Raw genomic sequence first — 23789 nt, 5'->3', positions numbered from 1 at the left:
CCTATATTTCCTCTGAAAAAGCTTCGCCTTTTACAACCGATTTGTATGTAGTAATAGTTTCTACATGTGTAATGGTCACAGTTTCTGAACAAATCTAATTAAGACAATTCCAAGGAATGCTATGTATATGATCCTTTGTCAATATTTTACATTTTGTGAGTCAAATTTTGAGAAAGCCGGAAAATCTTTTAACTTAACCCACTTGTCATTATTGTATATTGCCTGGAATACAATGCTAGATCGCTGTTTTTATATTTAATCTTTTATCCTCAATTTTAGAAAGCATGCATAAACTTTGCATGTGTTATCTACTGCAATGAACACTATACATATATCTACGTGTTGTTGTAACATGGAGTGGCAATGGAAAGTGCGATATTGTTGCACTGTAGCCTCGGAGGAGGATACCCACTCGCGAAAATGACGTTGCGTTCGACGTCTTAAGTCACGGCAGCTTCCAAGAAGTCATTTTTAAGTGTAGTGACGTCATTTTACAAGATATGACGTCAAAAAAGGTATCATTCTTAAGAGGAGATATCATGCTACCGAATAGATATGAATAAATTAGAAAATACGATGTCGATTTTTGAAGCACCTGCATCGGCTCAAAATCGGCTTTTGGGCAATGAGTGTTGATGTTCAATCGGCTCAAAATCGGCTCATTGGCACAACAGTGGTTAATTAATAAGGACTGAAACAATGAAAATTTTCATTTTCACCCTTTGACCTCTGAAATTACCATGAGCGCAGAAAAAAATTGGATATTCTGAAAAGCATTCAATATGCAGCTGACCCCAATGTATCTTCATGCAAAATATTGCTTATCATTGAGTGGCTGTAAAACGGCCCAAAGTGATACCCCTCTTTTGGCCAGAAACATCCTTGTAGGGCTTGAGGGGCGGGGCCCAATCGGAGAAATAGATTTTTTGTTTGTTTGTTTGATTAATTAACGTCCTATTAACAGCTATGGCCATGTAAGGACGGCCTCCCATGAAGTAATTCTTTAAATCGCTACCAGTCATAGAGTTTTGTATGAATTCTAACAAAATTTGGCCAGAAACATCCTTGGGAAGCGGAACAAAAAATTGGCTCCGACTCCACGGGACAGGGGAGGAGGGGGCCCAATAGAGGCAAATCCTTCATATCATTACTAGTCATTGAGTTCAGCATGGATTCTAACCAAATGTGGTCAGAAATATCCTTGAGGGAAGGGGAACAGAGTTTGTATAAATTTTGGCTTCGATCCCCCGGGGGCAGGGCCAAATAGGGAAATCCTTTAAATCTCTACTAGGCATAGATTTCTACACGGATTATAACCAAAGTTGACCAGAAAAAATCTCTGGGGAATGGCATTAGAGTTTGTATGAATTTTGGCTCTGACCCCCTGGAACGGAAAAGAGTGGGCCCAACAGGGAATTTAGAGGCAAATCTTTAAAATTCCTTCGGCAAGAAACAATGATCCTGTATTCAGATCATTACTTGGCATTACAAACCACATGCCGAGACAGGGCCTCTTGTTAACTTTGATATCATTATTAATTCCCATTTCCAATAATCTATATTATAAAGTAGGCATAAGAAAATTTGACTATCGACTATAGTAGATCCTTAAACCTTAAACGGCTACAATTTGTTTGATTCAATTAACGTCCTAGGTACATTTAGGGTCATGTAAAGACGACCTCCCATGTATGCGATGTATTGCGACCGAGGTGAGCTTATGGGATACTGTGGGGTCCGGCATCAATCGTCTGTCGTCTGCCAATAATCATCTTCTCTTTATGGGTTACTAACTGAAAATTGTACAAATGATGCGGCTGACCCCCCAGAGACATATGGGGCGGGGTCAAAAGGAGTCTATTTCCATATAAACAACTTCTTCTCTGAAACTAAGCATGGGATAGCACTCATAATGCAATGGTAGCATCCTTATAGGGTGGAAATTCAAAATTGTATATATGATGGGGGTGCCCCCGCGGAGACCTGAGGAGCGGGGTCAAGGGGGTCAATTTTGTTATATCCATATAAACAACTTCTTCTCTGAAACTAAGCATCGGATAGCACTCATAATGCAATGTAAGCATCCTTATAACGTGGGGATTCAAAATTGTACAAATAAAGCAGCCAAACCCCCAGGGGCCTGAATGGCGGGGTCAAAATGGTTCAATTTGACGATTTCCATTTAAACGACTTCTTCTCTGAAACTAAGCATGGGATAGCACCCATAATGCAATGTCAGCATCCTTATAGGGTGGGGATTCAAAATTGTTGAATGATGGGGCTGACGCCCCAGGGACCTGCGGGCAGGATCAAAAGGGGTCAATTTGGTTATTTCCATATAAACGACTTCTCTGCAACTAAGCATGCGATAGCACCCATAACGCAATGATATATGGCCCTGCAGGTAGGGCGTTAGAATTGTACCTGCTGCCCCTATTGCATGATCGTAAAAGGCGACTAAATTTAGGATCTTATCTTTTCTCTTCTTCCTAACTGACTTTATCTTTCCTAATGCCACCCTTGGCACCGCCTCACTTTTGGCCTTGAGTTGAGCGTTCGCCCCTGTGAGGAAGGCTCTGGGTTCTGTCCCCTGGCCGAGACACACCAAAGTCTATAAAAGTGGTAGTTTCTGCTCCTGCTTAGCGCTCAGCATACAGGGAGTGGGACGACTGGTTCGCCCGTTGTCAGTATAATGTGACCGGGTGGGGTGTGTTGCTTGGTGTCTTCGGCGGCATGCTTCAGTGATATAGCACTATAAAAAGGGCAATAGTTCCACTATACAAGAAGACACAACACGAATATACCGCAGTCTCCCAAAACACGCACCTCGCACAACATACACGCAACACTACGCATACATGGGAGGCCGTCCTTACATGACCATAGCTGTTAATAGGGCGTTAATAAATCAAACAAACAAACAAACAAACGCAATGATAGCATACATATAGGGAAAGGATTCGAAATTGTACAAATGATAAAGCTGACCCCCCGTGGTCTTAGGCGCGGTGTCAAAAAGGTCAACTAACATGTTAGGTACTATTTTCATATAAATTACCTCTCTGAAAATATGTATTGGATAGCATATGTGTATGGTATCTATAGCATCATAATATGGTTGGGATTCAAAATTGATCAAATTAAGGGGTCAATTTTGCTATTTTTTTCTAATTGTAAGAGTCTCTTTGATAATTACATTAAAAAACAGGTGAATGATATAGGCTCTCTGGGTCTCATGTATGTAGTGCCAGGTGCATGTTTTGGGAGACTGTGGTATATCCTTGCTGTGTCTTCTTGTATAGTTGAACTGTAGCCCTTTTATAGTGCTATATCACAGAAGAATGCCGCCGAAGTAATCAAGGAACACACCCAACCCGGTCACATTATACTGACAACGGCAGAACTAACACTTTTGTAGACTTTGGTGTGTGTCGGCCAGGGAACCCAGAGCCTACCTCACAGAGGCGAGCGCTCAACAAAGGCCAAAATAGAGGCGGTGTCAAGGGAGACGTTAGAAAGAATAAAGTCAGTTAGGAAGAAGAGAAACGATAAGCTCCTAAATTTAGTCGCCTTTTTCGATCACACAATTTCATTTTAAGCTCACCTGGTCCGAAGGACCGAGGTGAGCTTATGGGATACCGCAGCGTCCGGCGTCCGTCGTCCGTCAACAATCGACTTCTTCTCCATTACCGCTGGTCGGATTTCAACAAAATTTGACTGGTAGCATCCTTATGGGCTACTAACTGAAAATTGCACAAATGAGGGGGCTGATCCCCCAGGGGCCTGAGGGGCATGGCCAAAAGGTGTCAATTTGGCTATATCCATATAAACGACTTCTTCTCTGAAACCAAGCATGGGATAGCACCCATAATGCAATGGTAGTATCCTTATAGGATGGGGTTTCAAAATTGTTCAAATGATGGGGCTGACCCACCGGGGGCCTGAGGGGCGGGGTCAAATGGGGTCAATTTGGCTATTTCCATAAAAACGACTTCTTCTCTGAAACTAAGCAAGAGATAGCACTCATAATGCAATGGTAGTATCATTATAGGGTGGGGATTCAAAATTGTACAAATGATGGGGCTGACCCCCGGGGGGCCTGAGCAGCGGAGTCAAAAGGGGTCCATTTGGCTATTTCCATATAAACGACTTCTTCTCTGAAACCAAGCTTGGGATAGCACCCATAATGCAATGGTAGCATCCTTATAGGGTAGGGATTCAAAATTGTACAAATGATGGGGCTGACCTCCCGGGGGCCTGAGGGGTGGGTCAAAAGGGGCCAATTTGGCTATTTCCATATAAACGACTTCTTCTCTGAAACTGAGCATGGTATAGCACCCATAATGCAATGGTAGCATCCTTATAGGGTGGGGATTCAAAATTGTGCAAATGATAGGGCTGTCCTTCCCGAAGGCTTGAGGGGCGGGGTCAAAAGGGGTCAATTTGGTTTTTTTCCATATAAATGACTTCTTCTTCGCAACTAGTTTGTTTGTTTGTTTGTTTGATTAATTAACGTCCTATTAACAGCCAGGGTCATGTAAGGACGGCCTCCCATGTATGCTGTGTGTTGCGTGTATGTTGTGCGAGGTGCGTGTTTTGGGAGACTGCGGTATATTCATGTAGTGTCTTCTTGTATAGTGGAACTGTTGCCCTATTTATAGTGCTATATCACTGAAGAATGCCGCCGAAGACACCAAGCAACACACCCCATCCGGTCACATTATACTGACAACGGGCGAACCAGTCGTCCCACTCCCTGTATGCTGAACGCTAAGCGGGAGCAGAAACTACCACTTTTATAGACTTTGGTGTGTCTCGGCCAGGGGACAGAACCCACAGCCTTCCTCACAGGGGCGAACGCTCAACTCTAGGCCAAATGTGAGGCGGTGCCAAGGGAGGCATTAGGAAAGATAAAGTCGGTTAGGAAGAAGTGAAAAGATAAGATCCTAAATTTAGTCGCCTTTTACGATCATGCGTGGTATAGCACCCATAATGCAATGGTAGCATCCTTATATGGTGGGGATTCCAAATTGTGCAAATAATGGGGCTGACCCCCTGGGGGCCTGAGGGGTGGGGTCAAAAGGGGCCAATTTGGCTATTTCCATATAAACGACGTCTTCTCTGAAACTAAGCATGGTATAGCACCCATAATACAATGGTAGCATCCTTATAGTGTGGGGATTCAAAATAAATTGTGCAAATGATAGGGCTGACCCCCCGGGGGCCTGAGAGGCGGGGTCAAAAGGGATCAATTTGGCTATTTCCATATAAATGACTTCTTCTCTGCAACTAAGCATGGTATAGCACCCATAATGCAATGGTAGCATCCTTATAGGGTTGGGATTCCAAATTGTGCAAATGATAGGGCGGACCCCCGGGGGCCTGAGAGACGGGGTCAAAAGTGGTCATTTTCCATATAAATGACTTTTTCTCTGCAACTTAACATGGGATTACGCTCAGTATGCAATTGTTACAACCTTATAGGGTTTGGATTCAAAATTTTGCAAATATGATGGTGCTGACCCCCCGGGGGCCTGAAAGGTGGAGTCAAAAGGGGTTAATTTAACTATTTCCATATAAATGACTTCTTCTCTGCAACTAAGAATGGAAGAGCACTTATAATGCAATGGTAACATCCTTATAGGGTTGGGATTTGAAATTGTACAAATGATAGGGCTGAACCCCGGGGCCTTACACGGCAATAGATGCGAGGTCACAAAGGTCAATTAGGCTAATACCTTCATATAAATTACTTTGTCTCTGAACCTATGTATTGGATAGCATATTTGTATGGTATCAATAGCATCATTGTATGTTTGTGATTCAAAATTAAACTTTGGGAGTCAAATTTGCTTATTCTAATTGTCAGAGTCTTGTGATAGTTACGAACAAAAAAGCAGGTGAGCGATACAGGCCCTCTGGGCCTCTTGTTATTCTACAGAATGGATCAAACGTGAAGAGAGGAAATTTTTGTTTTGTTTGTTTGATTAATTAACGTCCTACTAACAGCTATGGTTATGTAAGGGCGGCCTCCGTTGTTCGAGATGCGTGTTTTGGGAGACTGCGGTATATTCATATTGTGTCTTGTATAGTGGAACTCTTGCCCTTTTTATAGTGCTATATCACTGAAGCATGCCGTCGAAAACACACCATCCGGTCACATTATATTGACAACGTACGAACCAGCCGTCCAACTCCCTGTATACTGAGCGCCAAGCCGGAGCAGAAACTACCACTTTTATAGACTTTGGTGTGTCTCGGCCAGGAGAAAGAACCCAGAGCCTTCCCCACAGGGGCGAACGCACAACTCAAGGCCAAAAGTGAGGCGGTGCCAAAGGAGGCATTAGGAAAGATAAGGTTAGTTAGGAAGAAGAAAAAAAAATAAGATCCTAAATTTAGTCGCCTTTTACGATCATGCAATAGGGGCAAGATAAGATCCTAAATTTAGTCGCTTTTTACGATCATGCAATAGGGGCAGCAGGTACAATTCTAACGCCCTACCTGCAGGGAATTCTAACACCCTACCTGCAGGGCAAGGAGAGAGGCGAGCAAAGCAAAGTCAATCAAGTTACTTGAGGGAAATGTCCTAAATTATATATTTATCACAAATGTGTGTGTTTCACCATAACATGATGAAATAAGCTCTGAAACAGTCATCATTACATGATTACATGACTATTTATACGTTTATTACTATTACACTGATGGGACAAATATACTCCCCAACGTTTTATCATGTTTAACGAAATCTAGTTCGTGAATTTTCAAATGCTGAAAGGACAATCGCGTCTTTTCAAAAGTAACTATATTTGTAACTCGAGTTAGATAAACAGTCACTTGTTGTGGAATCTCTATTTTCAACGAATTCCACCTGCGTTTTAATAATTTGTGTCGCGGCATTACCTGTAAAGACAATGCCCAGAGGTCTTCTGTTGGTTTGTTTGATTAATTAACGTCCTATAAACAGCTATGGTCATGTAAGGACGGTCTCCCATGTATGTGGTGTGTTGTGTGTATGTTGTGCGAGGTACGTGTTTTGGGAGACTGTGGTATATTCATGTTGTGTCTTCTTGTATAGTGGAACTGTTGCCCTTTTAAAAGTGCTATATTACTGAAGCATGCCGGTGAAGACACCAAGCAACACATCCCATCCGGTCACATTATATTGACAACGTACGAACCAGTCGTCCAACTCCCTGTATACTGAGCGACAAGCCGGAGCGGAAACTACCACTTTTATAGACTTTCGTGTGTCTCGGTCAGATGACAGAACCCAGAGCCTTCCTCACAGGGTGAACGCACAACTCAAGGCCAAAGGTTAGGCGGTTCCATGGGAGACATTAGGAAAGATAAAGTTAGGAAGAAGAGAAAAGATGAGATCCTAAATTTAGTCTATCATGCAATAGGGGCAGCAGGTACAATTAATAGCGTTCGATATGATAGCTATAATTGCCGTCATGCTAATGAGCATTGGACATTCGTGTGTAGTGAGAATTCATTATCGATGAATGAGAGTAGTTAGCGATTATCTACCTGAAGGTAAATAGCAATCAAGATATTGTCATTTCATTGACCTCCAGGGACACATTCACTTCACGGTTATGAGAAAGTACCTGCTTTATATTTAAGACGAAACATAATATCTTACGTACAGAGGTTAGGAAGAGGTCACTTTAGAACAATGGTTATATGTCCAAGTATACCTCGATAGTGCTGTAAATCTGAAGTAACGTCACTCTCGGGAGACATAAGTTTTGATGAATTACCAGTATCGTCTATCACTATTGGTTATTGGTTAGGCCTAGAAAGTCCGCGAATATTGCCGTACTGTAATCACTGCTCACACAGATGACAAGATGATATTTGAGGATAAATCAGGTATTGGGAAATCCGTCAGCTTCTTATATCCTACGGTGACACGAGAACACCACGTCGTGAGTACTCAGTACTCTATGTTCCCGACGGAGAACCTATGATTAAATTCACCGAAATTGAATTTTCCTTCGCTAGTCCAGTGGAACATTTTCCGCTTGTTATCGCTTTAGGCTATCATACTTCTGACATATTAAAACTGTTTATGTGAAGCAGGTTTTTTCGTCGTTCAGATGGTGGAATTTTGTGCAGTTGTTCTGAGAATAGACTACGGTACATCTTATATATAGCAAGCCACAGCAAAATTTACAACAAACAAGATTTGTAACATGCAATTAACTTAAATAGCTGAAAAATATATTCTCACGTAGCCGTTGTCATATTAAAATTGGATAAGTGTGAAGGCACTGTTAGATACAGCTTATTACAATAACATTTGTTGGTTTGATAATTTAACGTCCTACTAACAGCCAGGGTCATGAACGGTTGCCCTTTATATAACATTATTTCACTGTAGCATGACGCCGAAGACACCAACCAACACATCCCACCCGGTTTTATACTGACAACGGGCAAACCAGTCGTCCCAATCCCTGTATGCTGAGCGCCAAACAGGAGCAGAAACTACCACTTTTATAGACTTTGGTGTGTCTCGGCCAGGGGACAGAACCACTCCTCCCGCTCCTCACAGGTGCGAACGCTAAACTCAACGCCAAAAATGAGGCGATGCCAAGGGAGCCATCAGGATACAACAAAGTCAGCTAGGAACAAGAGAAAAGATAAGATCCTAAATTTAGTCGCCTTTTCCGATCATGCAATAGGGGCAGCAGGTAGAATTCTAAGCCCTACTGACATCATCCGCGATGACTTTGGTGGGCTGTGATTGACGCTCCTATTTTTTTCATCTCGGATGGGTTTTTTGTAACAAAAGTCGGTTGAAAGGTTGTTATCAACTTTGTGTCTTCATGTAATAGACTGAAACTCTTGCCATTTTTTAAGTTGCCTTTTCTCACCGAGGCGTGCTCGTGTGTTGGATATCACTATGAAAAGCCAAGACTTGCCGCAGTTTCCCATACAAGCACAGCACTTCACACACCATATACATGAAAGGCCGAAAATTAAATCACAAGACACAACACAAACATACCCTAGTCTCCCAAAACACGCACCTCGCTCTACACATACGTAAACACCGAATACCTGGGAGGCCGTCCCCTTATGACCCTGGCTGTTAATATGACGTTAATTAATCAAACAAAACAACACAAACATACCCTAGTCTCACAAAACACGCATCTCGCTCTACACAGTCGTCTTTTATAGTTTAATACGAATTAAGGTTCATCAAGCCAGGTTTTTTAAAAGTGAATTTTCTTTCAGAATTATATGAAAAGTATGGCATGTCGTATATCGTTGCTTTTGTCTTGGCCCATACTATTCAAAAATGTAGCTAGATCCAAGTACAATTCAACAGAACAAAAAAATATTTAGTTTAAATCGAACATTTTTAAAAAAAATGCATCAATTGCAGTGATTTCCAAAACTATTAAAAAAAAAGGTAAAACATAATTATGAAAATACAAGGAAGTGCATGCCCTCATTTAAGAATATAATTATGTGCAAGAAAACCACTAAACACAAACAAAAAAATTATAATCTAGTCTGAAAAACTGAGGGACCCATTTAGGAACTACTTTCCCAAAAGTATGGAGGCCTTTCATGATCAGACACATTATGTCATTTTTAGCATATTTATTCTGGAGGGGTTTCAAATGGTTGAAGGTGTTAAATTAATGTATTCACTCCTTAATCATTGCTAATAATTCATATTTTCTCAACCAATCATATTGTTGTTGGACGATCTATATTATTAAACAGTTTCCTCAAATATACCTACAGGTCTGTGATCTATTATGTAGAAGGAACTGAGATGAGATGTTAGTAATCTATAGGGAACCGAGGCGTAGTCAAGCTGGGAGGAATCGAGGCGTAGTCAAGCTGGGAGGAATCGAGGCGTAGTCAAGCTGGAGGGAACCGAGGCGTAGTCAAGCTGGGAGGAATCGAGGCGTAGTCAAGCTGGAGGGAACCAAGGTGTAGTCAAGCTGGGAGGAATCGAGGCGTAGTCAAACTGGGAGGAATCGAGGCGTAGTCAAACTGGGAGGAATCGAGGCGTAGTCAAGCTAGAGGGAACCAAGGCGTAGTCAAGCTGGAGGGAACCGAGGCGTAGTCAAGCTGGAGGGAACCAAGGCGTAGTCGAACTGGGAAGCTGGGAGGAATCGAGGTGTAGTCAAACTGGAAGGAATAAAGGCGTAGTCAGGCTGGAGGGAACCGAGGTGTAGTCAAACTGGGAGGAATCGAGGCGTAGCTAAGCTGGAGGGAACCAAGGCGTAGTCAAGCTAAGACCAATAGAAATGAAAAATATTCAGACAATGCAATTTGATCAGGACACTTAATGATTGGCAAAAGTAGAATTCTTTAAGCGATTATAGTAGCAGTATAAATTTTTCTACTTCATCTAATTCTTCATACAGTCACTCTTTTAATTACATGTGTCACATTCAAATCCACTTGAATGGTAAAAGTGCAAGTGGAATACAACATGACTCAACATATACACAAATACTTAGATCATATACCGGTATATTGTCTTACCTACAAGGTGTGAAAGGTGAAGGGCAAGTTTGATCAAACGTAGATTAAATGTGGGAACCGAGGTGTAGTCAAGCTGGAGGGAACCGAGGCGTAGTCAAGCTGGAGGGAACCAAGGCGTAGTCAAGCTGGGAGGAATCGAGGTGTAGTCAAACTGGAAGAAATCGAGGCGTAGTCAGGCTGGAGGGAACCGAGGCGTAGTCAAGCTGGAGTGAACCGAGGCGTAGTCAAGCTGGAAAAACAAATTGAAAAATAGACATAAATTATAAAGCTCATGGATTATATTTAAGTCTCACATAAACGAGAACAAATCAAGTGGGATACAATATGACTCACCAATCTTGTAGCCTTTTTTTATCAACATTATAAGGGCCATCTTCATCATTTTGAAGATAATTAATATACCAAATCTATAAGTTTTTAATATAACATAGTTACCTTTAAACATCAATGAACTTGACTTGTGAAGCTCTAAAGTCCTCTATCAGATGGTCAACTTCGAAAGAATCATCTTCTCCATCATACTGCACTTCATACACAGCGTCGTCACTACCGTCTAGCCCACTCACCACAGCAAGAACTGTTCCCGAGTACCACTCAAGTGTGCCTGTGCCATCAACAATCCACTGGTGGTATATCCTCCGGCCAACAAATTTGACAACTCGCTGTCGGGATCTGCATATAAATTATTAATATTTATGATTTTCTGAAGTTCCGTCACATATTAATATGTGGATAATGTCTAGGCAGTTTAACCTGGATGGTGGAGCCAACATTCAAATGACATGTATGACGTGAGCTAATCATCTATAAATCTATCTATATAAACGTTATGACATTAAATGGTTTAAAATAGATATTTTAAATTATTATACAATTTGGACAAGTTGTCTTACGTTGGAGTCCTTGAAGTGCCTGGTAAGATGTCAACGTCTTCGTTTGAGTCAGAACTGCTATCACACTGTCTCTTGCGTTTCTTAGCTTGAGGTTTCTTCACTGCTGTTTTCCTCGCAGGAACATCAAACTGAAAATACATAATTAATGACTTTGGTCATTTACACATGGAATAATAAAAATAAAGCATCATTGCAACACATATAACATAGAAATCAAATAAAACTTAAAAGTATTAATATACATAGATTATAGACAATGACAAGATCATAAACAGTATAACGGCAGTGTAAAATTTGGGAAGATAAGATTTACATCCTAAATCATAAATAACAGCCCAAGTCAACAAATTTGCATATTTTTGATTTAACGCATTATAATCTAATATGTATAATTGTGTGTGATAATAACAACTACAAACATAAAAGTTATCCATTTCACTATACTCTATGCCAATATAACAATATGTAGTATTAAATTATCACACACATATATCATGTCTTCAACTAATGTGCCTTCTGTGAAATGATACTTGACACATACCCACACATCAGGTTCACGTATCCCTGGATTGAGTCTTGCACGGGGACAGGCCATTTCAGGGAGCATGGCTTTGTAGTAGAAGGCTTTAAGCTTGGGTACCATAACATTCTCCCACAACTGCTTGTCCCTCAGAATCCTTTTCACATAGAGCTGATGCGGTCGCTCTGTCCGTACAACAAAGTCAATCCAAGGAAGATTGACAATGTTGACAAGACCTTGACATTGGTAATAAAAGTTATGGTTGACTTTTAGGCGCAATTGACCAGTTGACGACTCCAGACAGAAGTTACGCATGTGTTTCAGGTTTGCAGCGGTGGTGAGATCAATTGGTTTGTCATAGAGCAAGTTTTTGACCTCAATCAACCCTACTGCGTTGTCATCCTCCAAAACAATACCATCCGGACTGGCACCAAGGAACTGATGAAGTGGGTGGATGACAAGCCCAGATCTCCGTATAACAACTGCACCTCCTTTTGATTTTACATACTCATCACATGCTACCTCCTCCATTATTTTCCCTATTTCCATAGCATGAGTGCCAGCAAAATCCTTGTAGAGAAGTTCCTTCACAAGTGGACGGACATTTATGGTTGGACGTCGCTTGACAATGCGGCCGAATACAGAGGATGTCAATCGGATCCTGCGCGCGTCCTTCAAAGAGGTACTCCCTGACTGTGAACGAGTTTCCTCTTCTGTTAACGCAATTTCCTCAGGAGAAACATGGACCCGAGTCTGAAGAAATAGTTCCTTTTTCTCCTCCAACACCTCTATTGAGACATCTGGACTGACATCAATGGACTCGGGGCCCATATTCCTGCTTCGCCTTCTGTGTGGAGTTCACCCTTGAAATTGCACGGCGCTTCTCCCATCTTCGCTTCGTGCTTTCTGGTTTGGCCTTGGACCTGCTGCAGGTACTCAGTGTTCTCTTCCGTGTCACGCACAGATTTGTAAACAGTTTCCCTGGTAAGGTACCGGTAATCTTTTCCCACACAGCAGTTGGCCACTCTGGTCCAAGATTGAGGCGCAATCCACCTGCATAGCATCTAGTATTCCAGGACCACCTGTTACAGTGGTTGAATACTTTGCCACTGTCAAACTTGGACCGGATCCTCATAGTAGCCCTGCAGGTAGGGCGTTAGAATTGTACCTGCTGCCCCTATTGCATGATCGTAAAAGGCGACTAAATTTAGGATCTTATCTTTTCTATTCTTCCTAACTGACTTTATCCTTCCTAATGCCTCCCTTGGCAACGCCTCACTTTTGGCCTTGAGTTGAGCGTTCGCCCCTGTGAGGAAGGCTCTGGGTTCTGTCCCCTGGCCGAGACACACCAAAGTCTGTAAAAGTGGTAGTTTCTGCTCCTGCTTAGCGCTCAGCAAAAAGGGAGTGGGACGACTGGTTCGCCCGTTGTCAGTATAATGTGACCGGGTGGGGTGTGTTGCTTGGTGTCTTCGGCGGCATGAATCAGTGATATAGCACTATAAAAAGGGCAAAAGTTCCACTATACAAGAAGACAACATGAATATACCGCAGTCTCCCGAAACACGCACCTCGCACAACATACACGCAACACACCGCATACATGGGAGGCCGTCCTTACATGACCATAGCTGTTAATAGGACGTTAATTAATCAGACAAACAAACAAACAAATCATCCAGCATCCGCAAGGTTTGAAGTGTAGTAGCCGATAAGGCGATGACTCTTATCAGCGACACGATTCAAAATTTGAAGTATGTCACGCTTCATATTCGCCATTTTCTCCAAATCAACAGTCACCCAACATGTGTGGCCTCGAGACTGCTCCTGGTCTGCAATTGATGTACCGTCATTCTAGAAATGTGCCTGGTCAGAAATTAGGTCATCCTCTGTATCTGCAGTACTAGTGGTGTCAGTTGGATAAGGGGCCGGCATCTTCTTTGCTTTGCAGATATCTGGACTGCAGTTGTTGTGGTCAACATAGATGTGGCAAACAGAATTTCTAATGTCTCTGGCCAGGAGTTTAGCTGCCTGTTGTGTGTCTTTGCTCGCTGACCGCATCCTGATGGCACACCTTACTGCTGTCACTAAGCGGATCCTGGTCGCCTTTGTAAGATTCCCTTTGCCTTTATACTCTGGATGCTTCTCTACAAGTTTTTCCAAATTTCCACGGAGGCATTTGCAAACATGATTTGCGCACTCCAGCTTTTCGGCATGTGGTCCCCAAACCGGCACTTTCTCGCGTATATGTGCAAATACTGATGAGTCACCGTCTCCCACCATTCTCATGTACCTCATCCCATGATCATTTGCCTTTAAAAAACCCTCCACAATTATGTCTGCCTCCATAGCTTGACTCGATGCCTCCCAGTTCTTGAAGCACTCATGTGCTTTGGCTTCCAGTCCTGCTGTCCTGGCACGACTACATATTGCACAGTGTTTGTTGCGAACGCCTAGGTGCAAGATTTTCTGTGTTGCTGCCCCAATGATAATGGCGACTCCCCCAAGCGCATTGTAGATATGCTTATGCGACCTCTTCGACCACCCACCATCACAAATAACAGTCACAGAGGGGATTCCTAAAAATGTAGGGAGTGTTAACATCAGCATCCAATTTTACAATACATCAATACCGTATTCGCCGTAATTAGCTCCCCTCAACCTATAAGCACCCCTCCCCTTTTCTGGAGAAGAGCTAAAGTTGTATAAATTAACATCAGTATTGTATAATATATGACATGAACTTGCAAGTCTTACATATGAATCACAACATGATCATGCATTTCAAGTGATAAAAGACATATACATTTAAGAGATTAATGTACCATGAGTACAGAAAGATTTTTTTTCATCCACAACTTACATTTTGGTTTATTCATAAGCGCCTCCCTTGTTACAATTATTTATGCCCCCTGGGCGCTAATTACGGCGAATATGGTACAGGCTAGCTTACATATGGTCCAATGCTGATGAATGGTATTTTTTGTCTATCAGTAACAGGAGCAGATGCATTAGTAACAGAAGTTACTTATTTTACACCATTACTACTATTTTAGCAGTTTCAGCTTCTTACATGTATTTTACTTTAAGATAACAATATTAAAAATAAATAATTGGATCTGAAACAAATCCATGGCACTATTCCCTATATGGAATGAACTCATCCGAGCCATTGGCATATCTTAAAATGACACCAAGTTACAAAAACATTGCTTAAGATTTGTGGCACTTCTTGCACCGAAACCAAGCGTTACAGACAGACGGACAGACCATGATATTTTTGAAAATGTTTTTAGGAAGAAATTGTAGATAATCATTAAAAAAGTAATAGACATTATTTCATAACAACAGTATAATAAGTAGCAGAAAGTGTACATGTCAGCGTATATAAATAGAGGTTACACAATGAATGGTTGTTGAATATTGAATTTATTCCATACGAGTGTGCAATAAATTCAATATTCAACATCCACGAGTCGTGTGACCCGTTTGTTTCTACCACAATGATATTTGCTTTTAGCCGATAGAAATACGGTGAGGATAAAGTAACCTGTATTTGCTGAAATATGCAAATAGGGTGTAGAAATATTTTCATCAGCAAAAAGGTACTAATTATTATTTAAAAGTCAAATTCTAATAAATAATCCATTGATATCAAAGTTCAAGTCCGTTTCAGACTTGTTTAATATACTGAACTCGTCAGTGAAATCCTTTCCGTCAAAATGCATTACACATATTTTTAATATTTCATGTTGATTTTACACCCCAGCATGAACAAGTCACTTATTTTGACATAAGGACCATGACACATACATTTTCCAACACCAGTTTGGATGTCAAGTGGTGATCACAACATAGTATGACGTCATTCGATTATTCGTGACGTTGACAAATGATGATGTGACACACACACCAAAGAAAAGTAGTTGGGTCAAAGTTTACTGTGTCAGCCAATCAGAATGAGTACAGAGTTAATACCACGTGTGGTATAAACAAATTGTTAATCAACAGCTGAATTGTTTAATGTTTATTTGATACCCTGAGAGTTAGGAATAACACTGCCTATTGTGGTAGAAACATGGCATATAATGATATGCATAAATTCTGGCAAGATATAAGTAACCAACGTTTGCACACTGAAATTATGAAATTGACTACTCTACATTTCTCAATCGGAATGAAAATAACAATACCCTGATGGAAACTTTGCTTAGCGATGGCAATCCTCTTTTCCTCCTCAATAGCGCTATTGATTTCCTTCTCTAGGGCATCTTTCCACCAGGAATTTATTTCCCTTTCTATTTTTTGGAACGTGTTTTGACCGAGTCCAGGTGAGTCACACGATGCCAAAAATTCATTAAGATGTGCATTGCCACTCCCTGTCACTATAGATGCCCACACAGCTCTCACAATAATTCCAAAGTGTTTTGAAGTACCATTTGAAGGTCTTTCTATTTTTGAGCTGGTTTCGGATAGAAAATCTTTTCCACAACCTTTGCAAGTAAGAGATAGCACTGATGCCAGTCCATACCTGTGGACTTCAGCTGACAGTTTCATAGGGCTTGTACCATTCACGGCAAGTTCAAATGCTTTCTTACACAGTGCAGCGTGAATTGTGACCTCCGAAACATGTTTTTCTAATGAATATAAATTTATAAACCTAAACCAACTGGGCACATTCTCAATACCATATAGTTCTTGAACACTTCGTTTCTTTACTCGGCCAGTTTCTTTACTTTTATAAAGTTGACTTAGAATTTTTGAAATAGGAGCGTTTTTGGTAGCTTTCCTAATGATTACCAGGTTTATGCCAGAAGACACATCACATGAGTACTTTGTTATATTATAAAGTTTTGGCTTACGGCCAGCATTAATATGTTGCTGTTTTCTTCTACCCACATATTTACCACCTGGTAAACCAAATCTGCATTTGTTTCTGTTATTCCTCTTATTTGTCATTATATTCTGTATTACACGTGTTGTCTCAATAGGGCTGCCGTATATACCTCAGCACCAAAACAATAAATAATAACCCTTAAAAACGCACAAAAAATCTTATAAAGTGTTTAATAACTTTTTTATTTCTATAAAACATACACCAAAAGTACAATAAGAAAATTATAATGCTTATCAAAATTTTGCAAATTTGTTGACTTTCGGCTGCGGCCAGGCAGCTTTCAGACTGGAGTAAACTATTGGTTTACATAAATGCAGGGCATAATCATTAAATCAAGTTCATGTTTACATCAGTATTTTAAGCTTAAACTGTTATTAAAACAAAATTACTTACCGATTCGCTTTCGATCTTTCAAGACACTTCAAGAACACATGTAAACATTTCTTGTCGTCGATTTAACGCCATTCCGGAAGTGAGTGCTCCGAAGAAAATAAAAAATTCTCAAATTCATATCTCATTGTTTTAAAGAATAGTTTGCATAAAATGTTTTTTGTTTGTAAAGTTTAATAGAAACAAAAACAAAATATTGCAGAAATATTTCTCATGAGTCAGAAATAAACTAAAAGATTATCACGTTATTTTCTGCGTAGTAATAGTTTTTGTGGTTTCCGGCAGGAAGCGGTGAAGATGAAATCGAAAGTACTTCAAGCAGAAGTTTACGTCTCAAAAAGTCAACTGTTGAACAGGCGATTTACGTGAAGCATATTTCTGTTGTTTTATAAATAGGTTAAATTAACTTATGCGATGTTTGGTTACGATTGTGTGCTCAGTTTTTTGGTAATCAAGTTTTTTGTTTCGACTTTGACAGTACATTTGTTTTCAAACATGGCGACGATGATGGTGCCGTGAACCCAATTTTTACAAGTGTTGTGTACATACGTTGCAACGAATATAGGTAAACAAAGGGTCGCATGCACTCGCATATTATCTGAAAAACACACAATGCCATTTTGTTAGAATTATTCTGACCTGTATCATGAGTTTGGTATTTTTTCGCTTATTTCACTTTTTCAATGATATTTTTGTGGCATATTTTAATCTAGCATTTATCTCATAGACTTAGAATGTCGGTGAAAAATGCTTCAATACATTGTTTAATATCTATTTGACGATATTTCAGCCTGCAGCGTATCAGAGTTACCAGGTTTTTGAGAAACTAGTATATTTTTAATGTGGTGTCATTGTGTGATTTCCAAAGTGGTTTCTTCTACCTTAATAGAAAAGGCAGAGTGGGAGACAAGTAATAAACCGTTAGAAAACCAAGGTAAGACAAGGGTTAGTAACGCGCGAGTAACTCAACGAGAGGGAGCTATCCAGTCTACCCCCGAAGGATTTGAAGAACACCTATTGGAGTTGTTACATAAATGGATGTCAGCCATGGGAAATAGATTGTATATACATTCTATACAGCCCTACCACGATGAAGATTATTAAGTAAAATCAGAATCGGTTGGATATCAAGCTTTTTACACGGGCGGAAACAACAAGTAACAATTAATGATACGCAATAAGAATAGAAAATGGAAAGGAATGTCAGTCAATCGCTACACCCAACAAAGAGATGAAACAGAAGCAGTTTATCATCTACTTGGGAGGGAATTACAATCACCCAAAAGGAGAGAAATATATTCGAGTAGTCATTGAAAATTACATCAGCGTGCAAGAGGCCCATTGGCCTAAACGGTCACCTGATGTTTGATACAAATTAGTTATTAGCCCTGTGAGGAAGACTCTGGATTCTGTCCGCTGGCCGAGACGCACCAAAGTCTATAAAAGTGGTAGTTTCTGCTCCTGCTTGGCGCTCAACATACAGAGAGTGGGACGACTGGTTCGTACGTTGTCAGTATAATTTGACCGGGTTGGGTGTGTTGCTTGGTGTCTTCGGCGGCATGCTTCAGTGATATAGCACTATTAAAAGGGCAACAGTTCCACTATACAAGAAGACACAACATAAATATACCACAGTCTCCCAAAACACGCACCTCGCACAACATACACGCATCACATCGTATACATGGGAGGCCGTCCTGACATGACCATAGCTGTTAATAGGACGTTAATTAATCAATCAAACAAACAAACAAAAATTAATCAAACAAAGAAAATTATGTCATTTACTTGCCAATACATGTCTTTTGTCCACGAATATGAAACATAAAACTAATGGGTCTACATACAAAGTTTCATTAAGCTTGGTGCATATTCACTCACAATGTCCTGTTTACAATGTTCAATAATTATTATTGCAAAAGGCAATAATTACGAAATTAAGTTAGATTCGAATTAAGCTGATTTTCGAATTCGACCTAGATATTTCCAATGTTAGTCTACAAACAAAGATTCATTAAGCTCGGTTCGTATTTATTCAAGTTATCGTGTTCACAAGGTCAAATACTAATCATTAGTGCGATACTTACAAAGTTCCATAACGCGCGGTTTATATTTTCTAAGGTTATTGCGTTCAAAAGGAAATGTTAACGCACGCAGGACAACGGACAAAAGGCTATCGCGATAGCTCACCATGACCTATGGTCAGGTGACCTAAACAATCACATAGAAAATAAGATTTTGGGACTTGTAAGGAGAATATTTTACTTCCTGAACTACAAAACGCCTCTTTCTTTGTTTCCCTTATATGTTCTCGGTATGCTGAGCGCTACTAAGCAGGAGTATTAACTACAACATTTATAGACTTTAGTCAAAAGGCCAAAAGCAATATTATTTCTGTAAAATTGCACGTTTCGGGATAAATAGAGAATACATGGTTACTATCTTACAATACAAGTTTTATTTTGTAGCGAGACTTAGGAACGCCGAGATGACTTTGATGCGGAGGTAAAGATTCATTCACTAAACCGAATGAGAGTGTACTCCTTTTTACTGCCATGGGAAGCGCACTTACAATATCACTGAAACAAAATGAAAATACTCAAAAAACAATAAATACCCAATAAAAATTACTTTATGATACAAACCTTCGCCATGAGCCAAGAAAAAGACGACACCGCCATACGAGATTTTCGAAATCATAGAAATGACTACATTCCGGTGAATGTGAAGTCACTTTTTAGCGGGACCGAATGACCTTTCATTCACCGGAAGGTTCAAGTTCTGGGTCAAGTTAGAAAAAGTTCCGTCAGATATGGAACAAATTCAGTGATCTTATTGACGGATAAAGCATTTGTATTGACGGATAAAGCATTTGTATTGACGGATAAAGCATTTTGTATTGACGGATAAAGCACAAGTTTATCCGGCAGTAGTTATCGGTCAGTATGTGGGACAGTTGCAAGATAAAAACCAGTGATAGTACTGCTATAGACACTAATAAACATAATGACTGGTTATTTGGTGGCAAAAATCTGCTGTATTTTTACACAATTATTTCTAATCGTTCCCGTGGTTTTGTAGACCTTTCACGCATTGTTCACGTGAGTGAATCAATTCACCATGCCCGTGATATTCATTTATGTGTAAACGGCAAGAAAATGTGCCACCAGAGGAGTCATGCGTATCGTAAATTAATTTGGTTGTCACAACTGGCATGATGAAAACTAAGAATTATCTTAATTAATTTACCAGTTTCCATGGGGATATTAAATTCCTGAAGATACATGACATCGTGTTCTCTGCTACAGGCTCACGTTGAACACGAAGTACACAGCATCGTGTTCTTCTGTATTTGGTGAAGACAAACCTGAAATACACGAAGTCGTGTTTTTTAGAAGAGGTAAACAAATCACATATTCGTAAAATTATTATGATGTATCCATTCATTGCAAATATGATTAGAAATTTATCTTGTTCCTATGATATGATCGTAAAATGTGAATAATTACCGCCACCACACACAATGGATTTTGCCACAAACCAATTTTACTATAAATAACATTTTTTTTATGGAGTGCATTGGAATAAACTTCGAGAGACGTTTAATATGGGACTTTGTTACGGCTAAACTATTCCATTTTTCAACTCAAACGGTATCCAATTTTTTTATCGTCAAATGTCATTATTTTACCATATAAATAACTGCAAGTTATAATGAACAAATATCTAAATGAAAAGTAAAATATATAGTGGCTTTGTTTCTCAGTTGTCGAACTGCACTTTATCGGTGATAGAAATAGCGCTTGCCGAAGCGATATTGATCAAGAAAGTGGCCTAGTTGTGATTGAGAGGGTGTTTGCATCATACTATCAATATTGGATATGTGTCATATAAATGTTAACAAATGAAATATTTTTTTTCGGAAGACGACATATGGTAAAAGTTGAAAATATTCTAGCAAGAACGTAAATTAAAACGCTTCGAAATGGATCAAATCACTGCGTTTACATGCCTTGAGTAAAGTTATCCCGATAATTTTATACTATGATTTTTCCATAGACCACAATTAAAAAACAAAATGTATGTATTTTGTCCCAGTATTGAACGATGTCAGAGTTATTCAAAGATAAGTATAGTAATTTATGTGTACGATTTTACCTTTATTTAATAGCATGCTACCGTGAGTGGTAAACTACCCAATAAGCAAGTGTTTCCAACGAAAGTTACTATATCTCCCCATCTTTTTTCGAAAGGTGTTTTGATTGCAATGTAGAGGTATAGTCTCATCAAATTAATTCATTTTAAATGTGTATTCAAATACTGACTTAGCAGTACTTAGACGTATTCACTTTTTCCTGGAGTATACGCACAGGTGCAAAACGACCATGTATTTCCCAAAAATAAAACAAGTTGTCCAAATCGAACAGCATTATTTCTCTTGAAAGACATATAAACCTTTCATTTACTGGGTTTTAAATTTTGTATATTTACATTTTCATTTCACTCCGCCTGAATGAAACTAGTAAACTCCGATCACTTCATTTCCCAATGAACATGTTTTGTCACGCTCTGACCTCTGACCGGTGCGCGAATACATTTTGACATTGCTTACATTTTGACCTAGTTTTTCGCCGCTTCAGTTTTGAATGAACTTTCTGCTATGTGGCCTATCGATGTACATTTAGAAACACAGACAGAAATGCTTGAATAACGATATTAGAAATTGTCAGAAATGAAATATCATACAGATATTTTACACGTAGTTTGATGAAACGCTGAGTTAGGCTCAAGCCCCAGAAAAATGCTGAACTTAGGAACGCAGTGAGGTTCACCAATCATGTTAAGTAGCCTAATCGAACGCAGATAGCCTAAATACGATTATGTTTGCAATAGGCTATATATGAAACGGTGAAATACATGCAAGCTTAGAAATGATAGATTCCATGAAAATACGCTTAAATAGCAGACAGGCTTATTTAAGTGACATTAAGCATGACGAAACGATTCTGTGAATGTCAAAACCAATGGCATTGGAGGGTCGTGGGAAACCGCAAACATTTCAAACCGATGTTTCTCTACTTACATTATACAGAATTTTAATCCCAAAACTCCAGTTGACAGAGAAGTTATCATATTTCAAGAATAAAATAGAAGTCTTCCAGTGATCTGTGACTAAATCCCACATTTTAATACGTTTTATTGAGCCCCGGAAGCATGGTTATTGGACTGCATCGCAAACCACGGGTACAGGGGTTGGATTTCACAACAGGTTTAGTTAAAAACATTTAAATGTCGGCTACAAATAATTACCAGACGGACATAAATCATTCAGTTACATTCCACAACAATTGAAATTTAGTTTAAAAATGTTTGATTATGTTTAGATACCAACTATTCAGCATTTTCACCACAATCGTCATTTTCTGCAAAACCGGAACCCTGCTAAATCAAGCAACCGTATTACACATTGACTGCACTGCTAGTATTGCGCAGCATGTTTGTATTTGAAGATACATGATAATAATTTGAATGAATTGATTCACCTACTTCCGGTTCCTATTCATCATTTTATCCCTCACAAATCGCGTTTGCAACGGATATTGTTTTTTGCTCCGTTCGTCTGTCCGCCCATCCGAGATCCTTTTACGTACTATCATTTATTAAAAACCTTCAACACAGCTCTTTGAAGCTTTCTATGTACATCAGACAAGTGCCCCAGTTGTGCCTTTTGATATTGCGGACTTACCATTTTGGGATTTGTTTTCCCGTTACCATGGAAACTTAGTCGAAAATACAAAATTACTGATTCCGTTTGTTTCTGGACGATAACTCCAAAACCGTATAACGCAGCTCTATGAAATTTTCTGAATGTATCAGACAAATTATAGTAATTATGGTTACCTGCTGTATTTTTCGGTTTTAACAATACTCGCATACATTTAAAGTTTTACTTGTTTTATGTTATTTGACCTTGATGTATTTGGGTTTTTATATCAACTGCGGGACGCGGGGAATAATACCACGCTTTGCGTCTCCTTGTTTTTTTTTTCGTAAATGTTTCGTTTAGGTAAGTATTGATATATTCAGTCTGATTACATACTCTACTTTTGTAAATATGTATGAATGAATTATGCTTATTATACATGTCCCGTATACCATGAACTCGCTGATATCGAAATGAATTACATTTTGTATAACCATTGATGGTTTAGCGGTAATTGTTTGTTTCATTTGCCGATATGATTTACATTTGGTAAATGGTCTTGGATGCGATCCTGCTTAGCGCTCAGCAGACAGAGAGTGGGACGACTGGTTCGCCTATTGTCAGTATAATGTGACAGGGTGGGGTGTGTTGCTTGGTGTCTTCGGCGGCATGCTTCAGTGATATAGTACTATAAAAAAGGCAACAGTTCCACTATCTAAGAAGACACAACATGCCACAGTCTCCCAAAATACGCACCTCGCACAACATACACGCAACACACCGCATACATGGGAGGCCGTCCCTACATGACCATAGCTTTTAATAGGACGTTTATTAATCATACAAAGCGATATACTCGTTATA

The 23789-nt window shown here is 39.7% G+C and overlaps 1 protein-coding gene across 1 annotated transcript; it reads right to left on the bottom strand.

Moving 5' to 3' along the window:
• Positions 1–10191: 10191 nt before the first annotated feature.
• LOC138308143 (uncharacterized) lies at positions 10192–19875 on the bottom strand. The gene is made up of 6 exons (XM_069249084.1): positions 19867–19875; positions 17225–17239; positions 11418–11545; positions 10960–11196; positions 10525–10753; positions 10192–10268 (listed from the first exon to the last, which is right to left on the bottom strand). The coding sequence occupies exons 1-4, from the start codon at positions 19873–19875 to the stop codon at positions 10962–10964; spliced, it is 387 nt and encodes a 128-aa protein (XP_069105185.1). The 3' UTR covers positions 10192–10268; positions 10525–10753; positions 10960–10961.
• Positions 19876–23789: the final 3914 nt, after the last annotated feature.

Source organism: Argopecten irradians, chromosome 14 (genome assembly GCF_041381155.1).
Source record: "Argopecten irradians isolate NY chromosome 14, Ai_NY, whole genome shotgun sequence".
Lineage (NCBI taxonomy): Eukaryota > Metazoa > Mollusca > Bivalvia > Pectinida > Pectinidae > Argopecten > Argopecten irradians.
The sequence above is the reverse complement of the archived record's forward strand: the minus strand, read 5'-3'. Positions and strand labels throughout refer to the sequence as shown.

Coding starts and splice junctions, on each gene's coding strand:
- LOC138308143 (XM_069249084.1), bottom strand. Junction 11,197..11,417: donor GGCACTTCAAGGACTCCAAC/GTAAGACAACTT, acceptor ATTTATATGCAG/ATCCCGACAGCGAGTTGTCA.